We start from the raw sequence: 21,422 nt of genomic DNA on the forward strand, positions 1-21,422 counted from the left end.
AAAAACTGCAATGGCAAAGAACTTGAAATTGCATCATATTTAAAGCTCTGAGAGCTCACTTTATGAATTCTGCTGTTAGTCGTGGAGAGGAATAAGGTTCTTTTATGATTACTACCTGCACTTGCAAGCATCACGGAGGCAGTAAGGAAGTGAACAAGGAGAGAGTAGCTGTCAATACATCTTTATATACCTTCCCTTACAAGCTCAGGAACATAATTCTGGAATAATTAGTGTGATGTCTCTCCATGGAGCAGACATGAGTGTTGTGGATAAAGGTTGTGCAGCAAAGGGTATTGCTTGCCAGGCTCCTTCCTTGGTGACTGAGTGGGAAGCAGACACTTGGATGCCACCTTCAGACTGACACAAAGGCACAGGCGGCTTCTAACCTCAGATGGGATAACGCAAGTAGAGGATTCAAGTGAACAAATTTGGGGTCCTTTTCTCCCTGGGCATGCCTTTTGCCTGAACCCAGCAATTCTGAGGCTACAGTTTGTCCTTCAGTTGACCTCCTGCGCCTTGTTCCCCAGAGTTAAAGTAGAGCCAGTTCACCCTCTCACAACCCACCTTAAAAACTCTTGCAAGTCCAAAGTCTGCTACTTTGTAAACACTGTGTTCACCAACAAGAACATTCCTGGCTGCCAGATCCCGATGGATATAGTTCTGAGATTCAAGGTAAGCCATCCCGGAAGCCACCTGAGCAGCCATGTCTACTTGATGTGGCAGGGAGATTTGGGAGCCTGCATCTTCTGTTTAAAAAGAAGATGACAAGGATAACATAATATTTACAGTATTCAGATATAAATAACGTAGCCAGCTGACTGGTTCAAATAGCCAACACAAATCAATAAAACCATGTAATACAACAAAGTAACAGCCCGAACAAATGACAGAGGTTAGTGAATGACACTACTTAAAGTCATGCAGCAAGTTTCATGATAACTGAGTAACAATGCCTGCCCCATTCTCTCCAAAAGCATAGATACTAAATGCAGCAGTTGATCTAGACCTGGAAGGAGCTTCTGACACAGTCCAAAGGAAAAGGTGTTTGTCTACCAATAGTAATGCAGATGTTTGCCTTTCTGAAAAGTGCATAACCCCTTCCACACTGTGAGTAAGAGTTAATGTCAGTACTCACTGGGTGTAGCCAAAGCTGACTAAAGATGGAGAAGAAGAAAATTATGCTGGTTCCCTGTTTACCAATAATTCTTACTAGGAAATATACCATCTGCTGTCAAGTGTAACTCTCATTTTCCCTTTCCAGTCCACTTGACTGCTTGCACGCTGTTATCTCTGTTGCTGTTACTCAACAGTAGGACTCCTTCAGCTGCTTTCAAGCTGCCTGCTTCTCTTGTAGAACTTTCTGAAGCGATACCATTCCCACCACCCTAAGATCAGCAAGTCCCAGAAATAGAGAAATCAAAGATTGACTGTTCAAAGTAAGTAATAGAAGAACTTTGAGCAGAGCAACTTGCCTCCACAAATGAAGGAAAGAAGTCAAATTCAGGGGCTTTGAGGCATTTTGGAGACATCTGACCTCCTCATAGCAAAGAATTTATACTCCAAGGTAATCTAGGCGAAGTGAATAAGTGTTATATTTAAGCATCACTGTTGCCCAAACCCAAAAGCTGCAGCACTGAAGCATGAGTGCCTATCTCTGTAGCCTCTACTACTCAAAACAGTTTCAACTTTCTGTTTCAGAACATTAACAATATCAAAAAGCTAACTGTTTGCTGCTAGGTTTATTGGTAGTTCTCCCTTCTCGTTTGAGGATGGTGACTTTTCCTTACTGCCTCTGTGGTAAAGAAATAAAACATTTGTAGCTGGCAGTTTTCTGTTGTTTATTTTGAATTGACTCCTACTGAAAGTGTCTCTTAGCATTGTTTTGCGTCACTCCAGTTCTGACATTTTATCTGACCTAACCTTCCAATCAACCCTTATGAAAAGTGTGAAATTCCATTGTTTACTAATCTATTCTGCAATCTCCAGGCCTTGAATTTCCTGTTCATCTGCATGTTCTGAGATGAATAGGTAAAATAAATGAATTTTAAATGATTAAATTTGCCCTGTTTGTGTATTGTCCTACTTCCTTTTTGAGGCTAAACTCATTGTTATGATAATCGAACACTAAGATTATTTACTTCTGTTGTTGACTCAGAAAGTCTTTTCCTCTCCCACACATATGTTTAATAGCTGTCTTGACCTTTAAAAGAGAGAGGGAGAAAAATAAGGCTTTGTGAAAATCTATGGCTTAACCATCAAGACAATCCATCACCAGGCCACAGAATAATATAACACTCTGAAGTTTTGCAGTTCTGATAACTGGCAGACATCAACATTTATTATTCAGCTCGTTGGACAAAGATATAAACCCACAAATGATGCTTATGTCATATTTCATTAGAAAATAACTAAATATGTACAACTACCTTGCATGAGTACCTGGGCTTTTGAAACTAGCTTACATGACTCAGTTTAAAATCCTTCTCTCCATGTTCCCTTTCACACTGCTCCTTCATCTGCACAGGCTGCGAACTACCTCCTGGTGAAGTGAAAGCAGACAAGGATGCAGACAGACTTGAGCACAGGTGCGTCATTGCTCTGCCGCTGCTCCAGGCTGACCTGAAACAAGCTTGCTCCAAGAGGCAGAACACAGCAATGTCACAGCGAAAAAGAATAACTCATAAGGCTCATGTTTAATGAGCTGCTTCAGTGCAGAATAGGAGTTAGAGCTGCTAAACCCTCCCTGTCTTATTCCCTGCAGGACACACGGGTACACTGTGTTAATGGACAAGGACAAGATCTACCTCTAATGGTGGAATTGCAGCTGAAAGACTATTTCTTCCACTGGGGCCAGTTTGGGATCCCAGACCAGGCTGTCCTCCTGCCTTTAGCATATGGGCTGAGGGAGGGGAAGGGGCCACCATTGCCCTGGCTGCTGCAGTATTTCGTGGTGGGTATCTCTCTGTGGGCTGGTTCTGAGCTGTTGCTGTTCCGGAGCTAAAGAAGCGAAAGCTGTAAGGAGGGGCTTCAGCTGATCAGGAGCTACAAACTGTGCACAAAGACAGAGGATGAAATCACGGGTCTCTTTGGGACGTGAAGTGTAAATCACGTGTGGTTGTTTCATAAAGATTTCTGACTATACCTCCAAAATCCCAGGTTGGGCCAGCCAAAGCACACCAGTTCAAGCACAGCGCTGCGTAAGTACAACTACGGAAGTTTCCAGACCAGAGCCAGTTCCCACCTGGCTGGTTCAGAGCAGGTTGGAAGAGTTTAAAGCTGTATTCATATGGGTATACATGTGCTTTAGTTTATTTTAAAGTGTTTTAAGGAGAAAAAACTACAACAAAACCCCAAAGTTTGTATAACTTCACACTCAAAACCAGGCACTATTGCTGAATTTATAAAACCTTCCCAGGGCTTATTCTTTATTCCATAAAGAAAATGTAGTGCCTCCATGTCCTTTTTTACTAATATTTTTTGACAAAACTATTGCCCTTATATGAAAAATTTATTAGAGAAAATATTAAAGAAGGCTTAGGGTCTGCACCCTGTTCTAAGCAATCAATCACAATATCTCATATAGGAAAGACAGGAAAATATTCTCATTGACAGATGCCTGACAATGAATGAATGAATAAATAAATAAATAAAGCAGCACTTTCCCCAGTTGAGAGCATTGCCTCCATAATAATTCACCGAACTTCAAGACTGCATCCCCCTAGGTCTATCAGAATTGATAAAAACACTCATACGTTTATGACAATTTCATTCACATCCAATAACAAAGAAAAGTTTTCTGTTGCATCTTTCTCGTATGGTGGCAGCTCAGTAACTCTGCATAGTGGTGTTCATCAAGAAGTATTCCGAAGTACATTCATGGGGTGCACAGGGAATTCACATGCCCGTCATTATTAAGCAGCTGTCATTATGGTGGAACGTGATAGTCATTATGCATGAAATATCAGGAATTTTTAAAGCTGGAAAAACATACTATGCATTTATAGGAAGGGAAATTTAACCAGAGAATGATCTCTGGAGCTTCCCTCTATTCCAGTTTACCATATTTACCCACAGGGCACACAGAGACAGCAGCCTTTTGAAAATGTTTTCCTGGTTCCTGAAGTGGCTGAGCCTCAAGAACGCTTATCAGGAGCTGTGCGCTGACCACCAGACGATACAGATCACATCCAGTCACAGAGCTCTACGCAAGCTTCCAATCACTTTCCTTATTACTCTTACTGACAGCAATGACTTTTCTCTGAGCAGTACCTATCAAAGCACCTGGATCTCTGCCTCTGCCTCTTAGTTCTGTTCATCCTGCTGTGCATAGGCCATCAGACAAGGAGAGATACCGCTAGGCTGGGTTTCAACTGGCCATTTGTACCGTTAACGTGACAGCTGCCTGGAAACCAGCTGACTTTCCACAGCCTGACGCAGGGCTACAGAAACGAGCGCTTAGGCAAAGATTAGGCTGCGTACCTGTGCTGCCCGCAGCAAGGGCAGCTGCTGCGCACGTGCTGGCAACTGATCTACACACAGGCTGTGGCACTGGTGTGTCCTGGACGTGTTGTACTCTGTGCACAAACAGGCCAATTTTCACCTCTGCAATAGCTGTGACTCATCCTGGCTTTCTCAGAGCTATTTCTCCAGTGCAATAAATGTTTTCATGCACAGCAATCATTTCCTGATGTGCCAGGCTCTTTCAATCAGATAAGCAGCAATTTGCACACAAAGGCACCAAAGATGAGAATTTAAAGGAAATTTGTGCCTTGCTACCTCTGGCCACTAAACGCCTACAAAACTTTAGATGCTCTGGCCCCTCTTTGCATCGTTCCCCCTGCGGCTGTCCCTCTACCAGAGATTTCTTTAGCTGTAATTGTCCCAGGACTGAGCTTCCCTTAAAAAATGGTTCCACAAAGAAGATGGGTGAAGGCATGTGTCATGCCAAATACTCTCTGTGGTATTTCACAGGGCTTTGCCTTATAGGCTGGAGACAGAGAAGAAATTTAGCAAGACAATCGCAGTGAACATTTTGTCTTCAAGAGATCATTATAGCTTTAGCGACATTTAGCATCTCAGAGACATCTGCTAAACTGAAAATGGGTAATAGCACCAGAATCAAGCATTTCTCAATAGCAGGGGTGAACTTAAAGTGCAATCATTATGCTAGTCTGTTCCAGGCTCTACAACTTTATTTTTAATTATTATTTGCCTTCAAAAGAGCACTTTGAAGTGCTGCTGAGATAACAGCCCTGATGCGACAGGCAAGGGACAAATTCACAGTGAAAGACTGTCCCTGCCTAGTAATAGATTTCAAAGCTGTTAAGTACATTTTGTGGAAGTGCCTCTATTTCATGTCAAATATGATGACCTATCCTTCTGTATGCTTATATTTATTCTGTCAGTGTATGTTCCCAACTACTCATAGAACCGGGTGGAAAAATGTGGGTCATTATAAGGCAAGAATCAAACTGTGAATGTGATTCTGTCCTACTTCTGCAATATTTTGGCATGTCGAAAATTCATAAACCTCTTTCTTTCCTCTTTTGTCATCCACACACACGACAAATAATGAAGCTTTTGTATTAAACCAGAGTGTTATACTTCTCTCTTTTATGTTTGTGTATTTACTAAACTGACAGCTGTGGCACCCCTTGAAATGAGTTTATAGTCATTTGCTTACTTTGAAGGTATTCTAGAAGACTTCCATATCTCATCAGCTCAGTAATAATATAAACTGGGTCCTCCAAAGTACAAACAGCATAAAGCTGTATAAGCTTTGGATGTCTCAAATTCTTCATTATTTGTGCTTCCCTCAGAAAGTCCTTTGGATCCATTGAACCTGAAACAACAGCATATAACAAAACATAAGCTGAGGTTATTAAAGGCCTTCCTACCAGCCTGGCAGTCTTAAGGGAATAACTGAGATTGTTTTCTGTCTTTCAAAGTACATTAGCATCTCAAATCTTCACAGTTCCCACAGAAAACAGACAGTGCAGCTGAAATAAACAGTTAATGAGTGAAACATGCCAGTTGCGCAGGGACAGAGAACATATGTGTTCCAGTCACCAGAAATATAAAGGCTAAAATTAACCACCCCCAGGCCTCCCCCAGGCAGAAAAAAGTGACGCTAGAATGTTAACTGATATAATTTAAGCAAACAATTATGTTACAACAGGTTAATGAAACAGCCAGAAACTGAGCTAAGAGTGCCTAGGTAATGAACATAAAAATTCTGACAGGAAAATAGTGCTGCAATAAGAATTTGTTGCACTATTTTTTCTGTTTCAGCAGTCAAAGCCTGAAAGCACTGAGATCACTTTAGCATACACAGAGTGGATGTGTGCATTTTATATACATAAATACAAATAACTATTTATAATGTTCACATAATGTACAAATATATATCCACAAATATTCTCATAGTGATCTGGAATAACCTTATTAGAAACACCAATGTATGCACAGTAATTCTACACTCCCTTAAATGCAGAAGTATCTTAACAGCTAACGATCCCAACTTTTTAAGTGTTACATAAGGTCATAATATCTCTAGTTCTATTCATATACACAATGAGTCAATGCATAAACTATGTCAAAGAAACAATACATAAATTGCACAGGGACCTAAAGCCAGTGGCAAATTTAGGAGCTTATATGTCCTGAATAAGGGGCTGATTAGAAAAAAAACATGCACAAATAAGGAAGAAAAGCTTTCTCTATGGATGATCCAGTAGTGATCAGATATTCTCAGATGTTTGAGGAAGATGGTAAATAACATCTACTTCACAATACTTGTTACAAACAAATCTGAAATTATCCAATGACTCACATGTTTCCTTCCTCCCAAACCTAAATAGTTTCATTAAGAAAAAATTACAGTGAAGGTTTGGGGGAAAACAATCTACCCAAGTCTACTCTGCTTTATGCCATGTCTAAAAACAAACTCTTTTCTTAGTGTAAGCAGACTGAGTCATTTGAGAAGCCGAGGCTGCAAGAGTAAGAGTCTTTATTTTATGTTTTTTTTAACATTAGGTAACTGGCAAGATTCATTTTGGGAGTTTGCCTCTGTTCCAAACATGGATGTTTAAATGAAGTGAAATGCTAGGAGGATGCTAAATGGCTCAGCAATAACATTCCACCAGAAAATCTGTTCTACGGAACGAACTGGCAAATCAGCCTGGGCCACCTTCACCCAACACCTGTCTTGAATGCCATCTCCTGAAAAGTGGTCCAACCTATTTCCCAAAACACAGCAATGAGTACATCAGGGCGAGGAATGACTCAGAAATGCTTCTGACATAGACTGTATGAAAAAACAGCCACTTGACATTGCAACTTTTGAGAGTAAAGATTATTGCAAGGGACAGGTACTCCTCTCTCCCGTGTCCTCATATTTTCCTTGGCAATCCCACAGGGTCCAATTTGACAATATTTTATAGGATGACATTAGGAGCTATGGTGAAAGGCAATGGATTTCTATGCCATCAATAAATGGATTGTAGCCAATAATACATCTCCTCAACAGGTACAGGCTATATCTATTTCCTTTTGTAACTGTCAGAGAAAAGTGGGGGCCTGCATGAAAAGTAAATGACTCATATTTGGTCTGGATAAAGCAGAGATTATGACAGCCAGGTGGAAAACCCAAATATCTGTAATGCTAATGGTATGTCCTTTTCCTGTTTAGAGCAGCACAATCTTTACAGCTTTATTTGAACTTTCCACCAATCCTGAATTTAAAAAAAATAAATAAAAAAATAAATAAACTAGAGTTATCTTTAAAGGATTTGGACTTACTTTGATACTGATTAATATTGTGGCCCATTTGCTTACTCTTTTCAAGATACATGCATTTATTGTGGAAATCATCCTAAAGTCTACAGAGAAGCTGCACAATGTGAGGTATTTTGCCTCCAAAGGTAAATGCATAAGCATGACTAGTGATGTAGCATCGATGCCAAAATTTGACATGTTGATCCTAAAAAGGATAAAGTATTTGCTAACTTAGGGTCTACCAATCACCTGCCCTCTATGGATCATTGTACAGGATTTCTTCACACCATAGAAAATGACAGTCTGATTTGTTCCCATCATCAAAGTTTGCCTACAAGGAATCTCTCAGTTTAATCATGCTATAAACTTCTTCCAACAAACTGAAACCAAGCAACATGTTTTTCACGTATGACAACTTCCAATAAATTGATCAGGAGGAAGTATTCTAATAGCTGAATAGCAGCAAATCCTTCTTTATGTTGTAAAAGTAATTAATAATAATAATAACAATAACAAACCAGTGACAAAGATCAACAACTATTTCCTGCATATTTTAAAGAGCATATGTAACCTTCAGTTTTACTTAGTTTGTACCTTCAAATAGCACAGATAGCTATCTTTAAATAGCAGATAGTAACCAAAACCCCCAGAGCCCTGTAGCTCTTATACTGTAGTTAATAAGCGGATTGGATGCTAACTAAAAAAATTAAAAAGTGTCTTTATCAGTGTTTTGTGTAAGATTAGGTTTCAGCAACTAGATAAGCAAAGTAAAAACTGCCTCTAAAAACAAGTGAACATGCTTGTTACAAATAAGTTAGATAAAGCCTATGACAATAGTGGCAAAGAAATCACAAGACATTTCTTTGAGGAAGTTTATATAAATTAAATATATAAAATCTACGCCACATGGAGTTTCAAATAACTGAGTCTTTTTTTTTTAGTTTGTAGTTGAACTACATGTGTGTTTTTAATGAAGTATACATTTTCAGCTCTAAGTGGTAAACACAGTACGAAGAACAGATTACCATAAGTAGAAACCACTTGATCAAAAACCAACTAGTTAATAGACGCCTTTACCAAAACAGCAAGTATTACTTGTGTAAGACACTAGTTTGGGAGTAGATTGATGTGTACCTGAAGAAAATATGGTTTTCATAATTTGTTTTTTGAATGAAAAATGTTTTTGTAAATGTCAAAGTCCTTCTTAAGAACAAAATGTTGGAATATGTTTCTTTGATGTGTTCTATGATGTGCTGCTTTGCCAGAAATCGCCTCTAATTTAAGCTTATTTAAAGCAGGCACATTGGTTCTGACCCTTTCTGAAAATATTTTGTTCTAGAATTGAGGAAGCTTCACATTACAAGATAAACACTGATAATATGGAAATGAGTTAGAGAGAAAGGTCAGTTATTTTTATGTAGTTTCCACCGGCCGAAATGTAAGTGGCCCTTAAATACATGATAAGTCCCTCCAGAGACTCTTTGTTTGCAACTTTCAATAAACCTTCCCAAATGACTTCAGAGTAACCTTGTACTTCAGAGCAACCTTGTCTTCTGAATAAATTTATACAAAATGAACTTATATGCAGAGTACATTGAGCATATACTGTGATCTTCTGAATAAGTTTATGTGTAATAAAGAAATAACCATAAAGAAGTACAATTTCTTGGTTACACAAGAGACTCAGCATGAACTATTCACATGGCTAACAGGAGAACGAGAAAGGTAGCTGACAATCCTCAAGCAGCTTTCTCGCCATACAGAAGTGAATTTAAAAGTTAGTGTAAGGTTATGTACTGAACTAAATAGAACAAAATAATTTCTTCATTCAGGGAAATTGGGAGACTTTCCTGAGTGCAAAGCTTTTTACACTGCATATGCACTAAAGAGATGACATAATGAAGAACTGAAAATGTTATTAAAACCTCCGCTGACAGTACCAACCCAGAGACTATTTTGAGAAAGCCCCCTGGAAAAAAAAAAAAAAAATCATGCTTGAGCAGAGTCCAGGCAAAGAGAGAAGCTTGGGAGGTGTTTTACAATATGATAATGACAAATGCATCTGTCACCTTGAACAGGCATAAGGAACTTTCTCAGATACGACTAATTGGTGATGATAGATGTCTGCTTTACATGCTGACAGTTGGAGAAGCAAGCTAGCCCAGACAATAGGTTCTAGAGAATCCATCACACTCAGCACAGGACAAAGTGCAAATCCCTGCTGCAATGACTTCCACTTAAATAGAAAAAACAATGTCTCAGTGAGGAAATAAAAACAGAAATGTGAAATGACATGTTCAGGGACCTACAGCAAGACAGTGCTGTGCAGAGCCAAGAACAGAAATAGCAATTGCTAGCCTCTAGATCATTTTCCTATCTGCTGATCCCTACACTCTTTGATGATTGTGGGTCAACAACTCAAAAGTCAGAGATGTTCTTAAGGCAAAGATGTTCCTGTGTTTTGTTTCTTCATTCACACATCCATCACTATGTTTTTGGCTGGTAAAATGTCACAGATGTCTCCAAAGCAGAGTCGAAAACCAGTGAACAAATAAGAAAATTATGTGAATGAAGGCATCACATTGCTACTGCTTTTTGTTTATAGTCATAGTGATCAACAGATTGTTTCAACAAGATCTATAGTTCTGTGCCTTTTAGCCTAGGAACCATACATTTTAATCACTGTGGCCTAGAAAGACTAACATGCATCCAACTTTTAAACCCAGCTGGAGTGTCTTCAACACACTGCTGAAACATTTAAGCAACTCACTGCCAGAAGCTTGAAGGCTGCCACCATTGGTTCATGCAATGCATTTCTTCAGCACAGGATGGATGGTTCCTGGTTATGCGCCTGTATATTCCCCGTGGAAAATTTGGTCCTCGTAGTGCAGTGGACACAGTAACAAACCCACACTGCTAAATTTTTTCACTTGATGCCTAAAGTAATTGTGTACTCAGTCACAACCCTACAAAAGTTAGGAACTTATGTTTTCTTTGATATTAGGGTTGCTGCATAAGATAAGGAGTTTTATAGACACCTGAAAATGCATTAATGGGATTCTCCTCTGAAGGAGTATTATTTTTAATGTAAACACTAATTTGGGACAGCATATAGGAGAGTATTAAAACAAGATTGCATATTCAGAGGGCAAGTAGAGAAAGAAATCCATCATGAATATCCTGGGGAACACCAAACAAAGTAGGGAGGAAGGAACTCTTCAGCTTTTCTGCAGCACAAAACCAAACCAAACCAAGCAAATACAAAACAAAACAAAACAACACAAAATAAACCTCCTGCTCCACCGGCATTTCTCATCTGGATCAGGTTTTGCTTTGGCAGTGGCAGGGAGCACAGTATGAACAATTAGATGGAGGAAGAGGGAAACTCAAATCTTTGGACATTTATGATTATTGCACAGGAGATGTAGCAGCAACCATGGCTGATATGCTGTCTTACCGTTACTGGGGTCTGCTCTTCCCATGCTATTCTCCCCCAGATGTTTGTGGGAGGAACAATAAGAGGGTGAACTAAAATTGCCAGAAATAATGAGGGGAGAAGGGGAAGAGGGAGGGAGAGAGAAGGGAAAAGAGAAACAAAGAAGAGTAGGAGATGGAAGACCATAACCACCATCTGTATCCTCCACAATGGAGGGTACAGTCCCAGGGACACAAAATGCTACAGTGCAACCTCAGAATATAACACCAGGAAGTTGTGAGATAACACAGAAAGCTGGTACTAATTAAAAGATCAAGATTTATGATTTTTTGCATAATGACAGCCTGTCACAAATGAGGTTTAAGGTAACAAAAAGTTCTAAATATTGCTGTGTTAATGAAAGATATTAAAGATAATACTTGGTATTTTTTTAATGAAAAATCTCTAGTTTAATTATAAGTCTTGTGACTCTTCCTGTAAGGTTAATAGAAATCTTGTATAAATATAAAGATCACAGACTAATCATTCTGACATTTTGAAGGTCTCCATAATCCACCACTGGCTCTGAAAAAAATCTCCAAAGAGTCAGGAAAAAAAATGGTTCTGGATCAATAGATTTCATCTTATGATGTTTTTGATAGTGAAGTGTTGAACATTCTGTTTAGAGATGGATGAAAAACTGCTAGCAGAAAAAAGGAATTTGTTGAAAAGGGATGGTTCGTTAAATCTGAAAACATCTCTGGTTGAGTACCTTTTCCTGCAAAATCTCCCTTACAGTACATAAGGGCTGTGTGTGGAGCCCTCTTGTCCATAGCCAGTGGACTGCAAAGCCCAAACTGTGAAGCTGATTAAACTAGATACTCCATAATCATAAAGGCAGGAGGTGAAATGACACCCTACCAGGTTCATCAGAAGACAGACATTTCTCATAGCCTCCTTAGGAACCCCAGTCCCTCTCCAGTTCTTGGTCAGAGGGCTCTCAGGCTGACCAGTTTAAGATTTCAGAGGCTCCGCCAGCTTGCCATTTTCCTCAGTTTTGTTGCTGTTGTAAAGTCTGTGGAATTACAGAACACTGCTGGTAGCTGGATTCACCTCCTCCAACTCTAAGCAATTATTCAGGCACCTAAATCTGAGTTAGTTGTCCAGACTTTACAACCAAGGGAAAGAAGCGTGCTTTAGTAGCATGTTATTCTCTCATTGTAATGTACATTTCTAATCTATAGTATGATTTATCTGACATGTAAGTGCTTATTTCTTCCCACTAATTATTGAAACGATTGATACATCTAAGATGTTAGATGCCTAAAAATAGGAAAAATGTAGCTAGTATGCTATGCATCAATGTTTCTGAAAGAAACACTTATGAAATTCCCAGTTTGTGTGCAATATCTGAAAAATTGGCTCTTGCTCCAAGTTGGAATGGAAACAGATTTCTGAATACCCCAATTACTCACAAGTCAGGAATCACACGTTTGCATCAAGTAAGAACTAGCTCTGGGAAATGTCCATCACTGCCATCTCACCCGAATTCTGGGAGTTTAATTTTTCCTACTTGTTGGAAGGCCATCTACATAATCACTATCATTTTAAGCCTTTCAGCAGCAATATCTAGAAATTAGTGTAAGTCCAGAAAACCTATCTGAGAAATGAGTACCATATAACAAGATACTATATTTAGCCTTTCTAAAGACAATTGAAAATTGGTTTGATTTGCTCTGTATGTACCTCCAGAACAGAAAGAAAATATAATGTATATGAGGAGGCTTCTATTTTATTATGACAAGACCTAACAAGAGATAAAGAGAAGACATCAGGTAAATCCAGATGAGAAATTAGGCCCACATTCTTACAGGCATAGTGATATACCATTGATACAAACTGTCAAAGATAGCAGAAACAACTTCTCTCTGTGCCTCCATTTCAGGGCTAGAAGACTTCGAGTTATTATCTAGTCAAAAACAAGCTGTGTTTTGATTAAATATAAATACTCTATCTCAGCAGAGAGGTGAAATGTAATGGCATATAACAGCAAAGTTTTCAGACAATACATGATCTAGGACAGATATACACTGCAAAATAATGCTCAGTGGAAAAACTCAAACCAGCAGAAATCTCTTCTGGCCTTCAGACCTATAAATCTATGATATATTGATTGCATTACACTCTTCTATATTGTTTGCTACATGATTACCTTACTTGATTAACCTGCTCCTGCTTGGAAATGAGAGAGCATGGTTCCACGTCACAATTTCTCTGGTGGTAAAGCCATTTTAACAGAACCCTCCCTATCTCAATCCCTTATATTTGCCAGATCACTTACAGTTTATCTTATCTTATCACTTAAAGTTCTGATGATGTTCTTTTCCAGTCGGTCTATACTGTAAAGTAGCTTAGCAAAAAAACTTTGCTTTAAAATACATCCTGCCTACCGGAAAGTAAAGACAATTGATTTAGAACTTTGATCCAAGCAACAGGAGAGGGTCGTTTTACAAAGTGTCACACTTGAAGTCTGAAATATTGCCTACGTGAATATTGGAAGCTTCACTCATCAACATATAACATGATGCATTTCTTGATCACTCGTGAGCTACTATATTTTCCATTCACTTATCATCTTTATATTATGATGAACAAAATTAACAGACCTAGCCTTTGCTTTAATTTTATTAGTACCAAGCTAACCATTTATTACTCAGATTAGGGTGAGGATATTGGGGTTTTTCTTTAATTATTGAAATGTTATTCCTCTTGAGTAACAATGAGAACAAGCTATGGGAAACCAATGTGCTAACTGATTACAGTAAGGCATTCTAAGTGGTGAAAAACATTGGGTAGAAGAGGATAATTCCCTAGAGAAATATACTACAAGGTTAAATACTTCCATTTGAGACTGAACTGGTTTTGTAGAATGAGATAGTTCACAAAGTACAGTGATAAAAGATTCAAAATTACCTATGTAATTTATCAAGATGGCTTTGAGAATCAAAGCCTTCATTCTGAGCATCACTAAGTGCAATGCATGGCTTCCTTATCACAGTATTAGATCACAAACTCTCTGCTACCCAAACATCACATCCAGGTGGGGCTTGTGTCTGCCCTAACTCAATATAACCCACCGTGAAATCAATGAGACTACTACTGTTGACCTTAACAGGAGGCAGACTGCAGTAAAAAAGAGAGAGATGGAAAAAGTATTGATTAACCAAGCCCTTTTTCCCAGCCGAACTATGATACTACAAAAATTATCACAGTTGAAGGGGCTGCTTTTTCTGTACTGTGCTTGTCTGTACATAACAACAAGTTTGCAGTGAATATTATGTTTATTCCCATGTAAAGTTTAATTTTTAGCTAACAAACCTATTGAAGAAGTTTATGTGATCATTTTTTATTGTTTTATAGTCTTCTGTAAGTGCATTCTTAGGACACACTATCATTATAGAAACAAAGAAAGAACAACTTCTTCTCCAGCTTATGTGTCTCTAGAAGTATTGCGTTCTCTGTGTGCTTTATCAGCAAAACATTAAAAGGGCAATGAATTTAACAGTCAAAGAACAGATCTCCACAGATTTGTTTGGCCTTAAACACATTAAAATCTGTTTCAGATATAAAATTAACTAACTCTTCCTTTTCTTCAGGTAGAGTTTTAGTAGCAGTTATTCAGCTGATCAGCCACAAAAATAGTAAGAAAGAAAAGAAAAAAAAAAAAAAAAGAAAGCAAATTGCAGGTGGAACTTTCCACTAATGTTTCATGTATTTCTGGGTAGTCTTGTCAGTTCTAACTGAATTCATTATTAAAATAGAAGTTTGTTTCATGGAGAACTGATAATATGTACTGTCCCCATCATACAGAAAGAAAAGCTGAATTAGAGTTTTGAAATGAGTTATTAAGAGAAGATGAAATATGATTAAGATAGCTTCCCATTTTTGCATATGCAATACAAGATAAATGTCAGATCCACTTTCCCACTAAAGAAAATAAGTAGAAATGCATGCACTGCCATTTGTTCAAAATCTAATTATTTTGTTTGATGAGAAACAAATCTTTTCCCAGAGTGCTAATTATCACATATTTTCTTAAAGAGGAACGAAAAGACAATTTCTAAAAGAAAATTTAATGTCACAAAAATTTAAGATAGCATAGTCTTCTTCTTCATTTCAGCTTCATTAGTCTCCTTCTTTAAATATTGTTTAAGAGATTTCATACTTTAGGAAGAACTCTTCAGTCTTCTGCAATAAAACAGACTTGTTCAGATGTTGCATTAAAACACTAAAGGAAAGTGAACTCAGATGGAAATGTTAGGTTCTTGTTGTATGGAGAAGAAAGGCAAGCATCATACTGGACTGTTTAAGCAGAGGTCTAGCACATCAGAAACGCGAAGCAAATCCGTCTCTTTCCATATCTAGACTCGTTCTTCCTTGTAGCATCATATTTGGAAAAAAATATGGTTACCACCTAGAAACAGCCCAGTAAAGATCTGAAAACAATGCGACATCTAAAACATCTGAGCTACACAAAGAATCTGGTTGAGCTGTTTAACCTAAAGAAGAGAAGACTGAAGAGGAATTTGATAACAGTTTTCTAGTATGTACAAGACCACTGTAAAGAGGAAGAGGATTATAGGTACTCTTTAGTCGTGGTGTGTAAGGCAAGAGGTAATGGGTTTGTACTGCAGAATGAAAGATTCAGGTCAGACACAAGGAGAAAAAGACTAGCTTCAGACTTGTTGTTTCAGAAGTCAATAAAAACAAGTATATGGATCCCCATCACAAAATGTATAGGCTTAGTGGATACTGTCTTACGAAAGAGAAATGGACAAAGAGATTTCAAGATGGTTGCTATGTTTACTAGTCACTAGGGTGATGCATCAGTTCACTGAAAAAAGTATGCTTTCACAAGAATTATACATGGCCTTAAGTCTGAGCAGTTTTTCTAATGTTAGTTAAGCAGACGAAAATGGTTCTTTTCTTTCAATTTGCAAGTCTCAAAACACAAATCTCCTGATACAAGACAGCCCTACAACACATGCTTAAATTCCTCCCTGTTCAGGAGACCATTCAAGCAACTCAAGCATCTTTAGTTGTTCTTCTGAATCAAAGATCTGAATATGTTCTGCTTCCTGAAACATGATGATTAATGCCCAACACAAGCTTTTTCAATTAACGACAACTTATTATATTGTTATCTCTTTTTAAAAAACAAGTATATCGTTCAAGCTGCCTTTCTTATCTATGTGATTCTTGCCATCTGCTGGCAGATATTTTATGTTGTCAGTTTGAAATGCACAAATTACTTGAAGTTAAGGAAAAATATTTAAGAAAAATGTTAAAAGCTGTATTAGTAACAAGCCTATATTATATGCAAATATTGGGTATTAATGTTGTGTATCAAAACCTTTCAGATATTCAGATTAAAGCACTTAAATACAAACTTAACATAGTACATATTCTATATTACTAAAGGAATCATTATAATATAGTATCTAATCACTGGAAGAAATTCTACAAATGGCAAACCAGTAGTAAATCAGTTACTTCACCTACAGATGAAATGTAGTCATTCAATTCCATACAAACAATATTGCACAAAAGAGATGGCCTTGCTGGGGTTGCCTTTTTAAGTAATATTGATGTTGAATAAGAAGGAGTTCAGCTCATACAGAAACAGAAATACCAAAGAATATCTGGACCTTGAGCTTTACTAACCTTCGTGTTTAAGTGCATGGATTTTAAGAAAGGTTGCATATACAGATAGGTTCTCTTTTCAGTAGCATTTAAAAACTAAGGAGCACCCTTGCTAACATTTCACATTATTAATGTTTAAGAGCAATTCACATACCTGGTTTTAATGTTTTGATTGCCACGGGGGTGGTATTATTCCACAGTCCTTCCCATACCTCACCAAACTGACCAGATCCTAATTTTTTCAACAATTTCAGAGATCGTCGGTCTATCTCCCACTGATCGACAGTTTTATATGATAAATCAAAAGTAGTAGGAATTTGTACCTGGTAAAAGAAAATAAATAATACAGTAACTGAGACTTCTAGTATTTTTTCAACAGCATATACAAGTCATTGTTAACTATGTCATGTAAAGTCACAACTGATATACTGTTTCCTTAGAGCACACACACACAATAAAGTAAGCTGAGAACATAAAATACAGCCCACATCCTGCATACTTTTTGTTAGAAATAAGAAATACTCTAAAGAAAATATTCTGCCATTAAAATTAAAAATTAGAAATCATCCCTCTAGCAAGCTTTTTGAACAATGACGTATTGCTTGCCTGAACCTTGTGGCTTTGTCTCAGTAATTACTTATGGACAGCTAGAGTTATGAAGTTGGAGATTTCATCTCCATATACATTTACAAAAAGGTATTCATAAATTATGATTTGGCATATTTTCTCCTCCAGCCACACAATGATTTGTTCAAAATGGCATGGTATTTTATTATTAACATGTCAGCTTCAACAATGAAACTGTAGCACTACCCAGAACTTCCTGAAAATAAGCAGATCATCACCATTTTGAAATGGTAGAAGCACATATGGGGTTAACACCTTCTGACTGATATCTGATGAGTTAGCTTACAAAAAATACTTTGCACAATGTAGCATCCACTCTTACCTTTAGGCATGGCTTTCCAAGCACCACACAGAGGCCATCACTGTTTTTACTGTAATAGTCAACAAACTCATTCAGAGTTTTAAAAGTTTTCCTTCTGGTTAGGAAAAAGCCTCCTTCATCCAGCTTTCTGATCCTGTAGTGCTTCACAGATTCACCATCAAAAACTAAGAAGATTTAAATATATTAAGTTTCCAGGAATTATAGCAGTGGTACAATATAGCTTATGGCCAAACTGTCATAATGTTCCTCATAATGTTCCTAAATGTATCTGTGAGGACCTTAAAATAGATTATTTTCATTTCAGAGATGACAATAAAAAATCTCTTTCAAACGAAAGCCCACTGTTCAGACAGCTTAACGTACCTAGTCTATCGGTCTTCAACCATTCAGGTTCAGAGATTCTTGCTTGCACCATAAGAACTGAGGCAAAAATACATAAATATACCTTCTGTGAGGCAGCTCATATTTTCCATCTTCTGGGACACCAAAAACAGCCAGGAGCATCTAATTCACAGCAGTCATTTAATCAGTTTTTAATATTTCATTTATCAGTGTTAACATTCAAAACAGCAGCTGCTGGGCTAGCAGGCATTTTAGAGCAAACAGATATACCCTCCACACGGCCATGATTCTCTGAAAAGCACTCGCATCTTCCATGGAGCTTATTGAATTCTGTGCATGCCTGGTATATGTAAAAATCAGGCCAATAATGCTCTGTTTTGAGTAGCTGATGACTCCCTTTCCATTGAAATGTGTTTTACTTTAATTAGTTCTTTCCTGATCATCAAGACTTTTCTCTCCTCACCTCATGTCATGACACCTGAAGTGTCCTTCCCTGTGACTGTCCGAGCTTGCCCGTGAGGTAGCAGAAGGAAGGCTGGGCCACGGCATGCTGGGGTTAGACCTGGACCAGCAGCAGGACAGACACAGACAAAAAAATGCCCTGTCACTCACCTGGTATGTTATTTAAGGAATACTAGGCTTGTAATTGCCATTTCTGATGGCTCTGTCATATATGGTTTAGAGCAGTGGTCTCTAAAGCTGAGTGCGTGCAAGCCAGGGAGTGCACAAGATAATCCACTGGGGTGTGGGAAAAAAGGGGGGTTTGTACCATTAGTAAATAAAATAAAATAAATCTTTAAAAAATACAGTTTATTTCATCTTTGTCCCATGCTTTTTTTTTTTTTTTTTTTTATGGTCTATAATGCACATAATTTATTAGTGCAGTAGTACATGTATATAATTTACAAATAAATAAGCAAATAAACACATATCGGGGGTGAATGCTGAAAAATCTTTTTACTGGTTGGGGTGCACAGTCAAAAAATTTTGGACATCCCTGGCTTAGAGATCTCCTTTACAAAGGAATATCAGCAGCAGCAATGGCAGGCTGAGCGGCAGCAGAGAGAGCAGTTCTGAAGGGCTGGAAAGGGGATGTGGTCTCTCACGTGGTGTGTTATTTAGCACGACACTCCATGACCGAGACATCTCCGTCCATTTCCGATGGGCAACGGAGAGCCTATGTCACATAGTGAAGGGTAACTTCAGCTCCTGTCAGAGGGGTTATCCCAGCCTCCATTTAATGAAACAACACAGTGCTTTTCCATGATGAGTGAGGAGAGAGCTCACAGGGGGAGGTGGATGCTCCAGTTGCCATCCTGGTCCTCATCACCCAACATTACACCTTTCTAGGCCAGGTGGCTCCTTCCACACCCATCGATTTGGGACACTACCACTACTGTCCCCTTCTCAGGGCCCTCATGCAAGATGAAAGTCTGAAAAGCAAAAGGGAGGCATAGGGGAAAGGCCTTCTGCGGTTTACCTCTAGTACACCTTTTAGTAGCCAAAATTCTCAAGATACTCAATTTAGTCATGTTGACTAGTGGCTACTCTTAGTTTAATAATCCAGTGGAAATATTTTTCAATCCTAGAAGCAGACTCAGTCTAAAAAAATGTTATTTCTCTCCCCTGGAAACATTATAGCTGATAGATCCTTGATATTGTACCACTGCATGAATTTTGGCAATCACTTTGGTTATACTAACAAACTACATATTGTACATAGAAAAAGTTATAGAAAATTATGGGTTGCATGCAATTAACAAAGCTGATATAAAGTATAATTTCTCTCACTATTTAAGTGATTAAAAAGAAAAATCTCTCCTTCCTTAAGTACCGTCATGAATGAGCAAATATTTTTCTACTCTACTATGCGATTGTCATCCCGGGCCACCAGAGGGCATACAGGAGCTGCTGGCAACATCTGGAGATTTCGTATCTGCCACAGGTAATATTTTGAGAGCTGATTTACCGATTTACAATTCTGCATGAGGATCAGAAATAAGAATATTTGTAAATATAACTCCATAGTATAAAGATAGTTACATCACACTTTTCAAATGCCATTTCTTTTTAATTTAACACCTCATAATTAGTATTTTTTTAATTATAAAATGCATGTATATTTTTGTGAAGTATCATTTGGAAATGGGGCTGAAGCAAAATGAAGGAAAGAGTAATTCAATGATAACAGACTGGAAATGTGATGGCTTTTCCAAAGCTCACAGTACAATGCATCTGACCGAATGAATTGCTATTTATGATGAATAAAAGGCCAACAGGATGACTGTGTTAATCCAGTCTCAGTTGCATATCACATGTGATAGTAGTTTGACTGTCTACTTTATTTATTAGCAGCATTATAATTATTTGTGAAGCAGCTAATGTTAATGCAAGAGTTGGTTTGAAGGATGTGCTATAATTTCTTAAATAAGCCTTATGATTGGCAGTATACAGGTCAGGCAGTGATGTGTGTGGAGAATCTGGAGAAAATTTCTGCGCTGATACCATCTTTGCTTGTCATAAGTGGCTGAGATTAGTGCAGTATTTGACAGGGGGCTGTTTACTGGTACCCCAGGGCTGAGTCTGGCTGTACGAGTCCTGCACCGCACACTCGCAGGGCTGCAGCGTGGTACAGTTCCTCTCCCCAGTACAACACAGAGCACGTGTCCCTCAGGGAAGAGCTAGCCATAACTCCCTTAGCGCTTCTAGTCATCCCTACATCCATGCCAGGACAGGATCTCAACTTCAGCTTCACACATTTTGACAGCAGCTAGGTTGGAAGGCTGCAGTGGCTTTCTTCTCGACTTTAACAGAGGCATTCCCCTCTCCCTGCTTTCCATCTTCATATGGTTGGGCCACACAGAAGCAGATTTTTCCACCCCAAGAATGAGAATCAAATAATTTACTACTCCTTTCCTAGGGCAGCAAAATTGAATTTTATGGTGGCATCAACAGGGTCGACATCTTCACCAAATGAATCATGGATACACCACGGTACCGTTACCACCAGTGTCCCAGCATCTCTCCTGTCAGCAGTCCTCACCCAGCACTGGCAGTGCGGCGCTGCCGGCAGGAGCTGTGCTTGGTCTCCATGCCCAGGGTGGATGTGGGAGGAGGGTGGCTTATGAGATCACCCTCACCAGCACAGAACGGGTGCAGGGGCTGCTCTGAAATCGTTCTCCTGCTACGGCCATGATTTTGCCACTCCTATCAGTCTGCTGCCTTAAACTATAACCT

At 38.5% G+C, this 21,422-nt stretch overlaps 1 protein-coding gene across 1 annotated transcript in view; it reads right to left on the reverse strand.

Moving 5' to 3' along the window:
- FRK (fyn related Src family tyrosine kinase) overlaps positions 1–21,422 on the reverse strand; it is a 56,138-nt gene that overhangs the window by 6,904 nt on the left and 27,812 nt on the right. Inside the window, exons 3-6 of the mRNA XM_054822197.1 lie at positions 17,844–18,007; positions 17,049–17,217; positions 5,684–5,842; positions 565–746 (exon numbers count right to left, since the gene is read on the reverse strand). Of these exons, the coding sequence (XP_054678172.1) occupies positions 565–746; positions 5,684–5,842; positions 17,049–17,217; positions 17,844–18,007 (674 nt within the window). The remainder of the gene's footprint in view (positions 1–564; positions 747–5,683; positions 5,843–17,048; positions 17,218–17,843; positions 18,008–21,422) is intronic.

The sequence above is a fragment of the Grus americana genome, chromosome 3, assembly GCF_028858705.1.
Source record: "Grus americana isolate bGruAme1 chromosome 3, bGruAme1.mat, whole genome shotgun sequence".
Classification (NCBI taxonomy): domain Eukaryota; kingdom Metazoa; phylum Chordata; class Aves; order Gruiformes; family Gruidae; genus Grus; species Grus americana.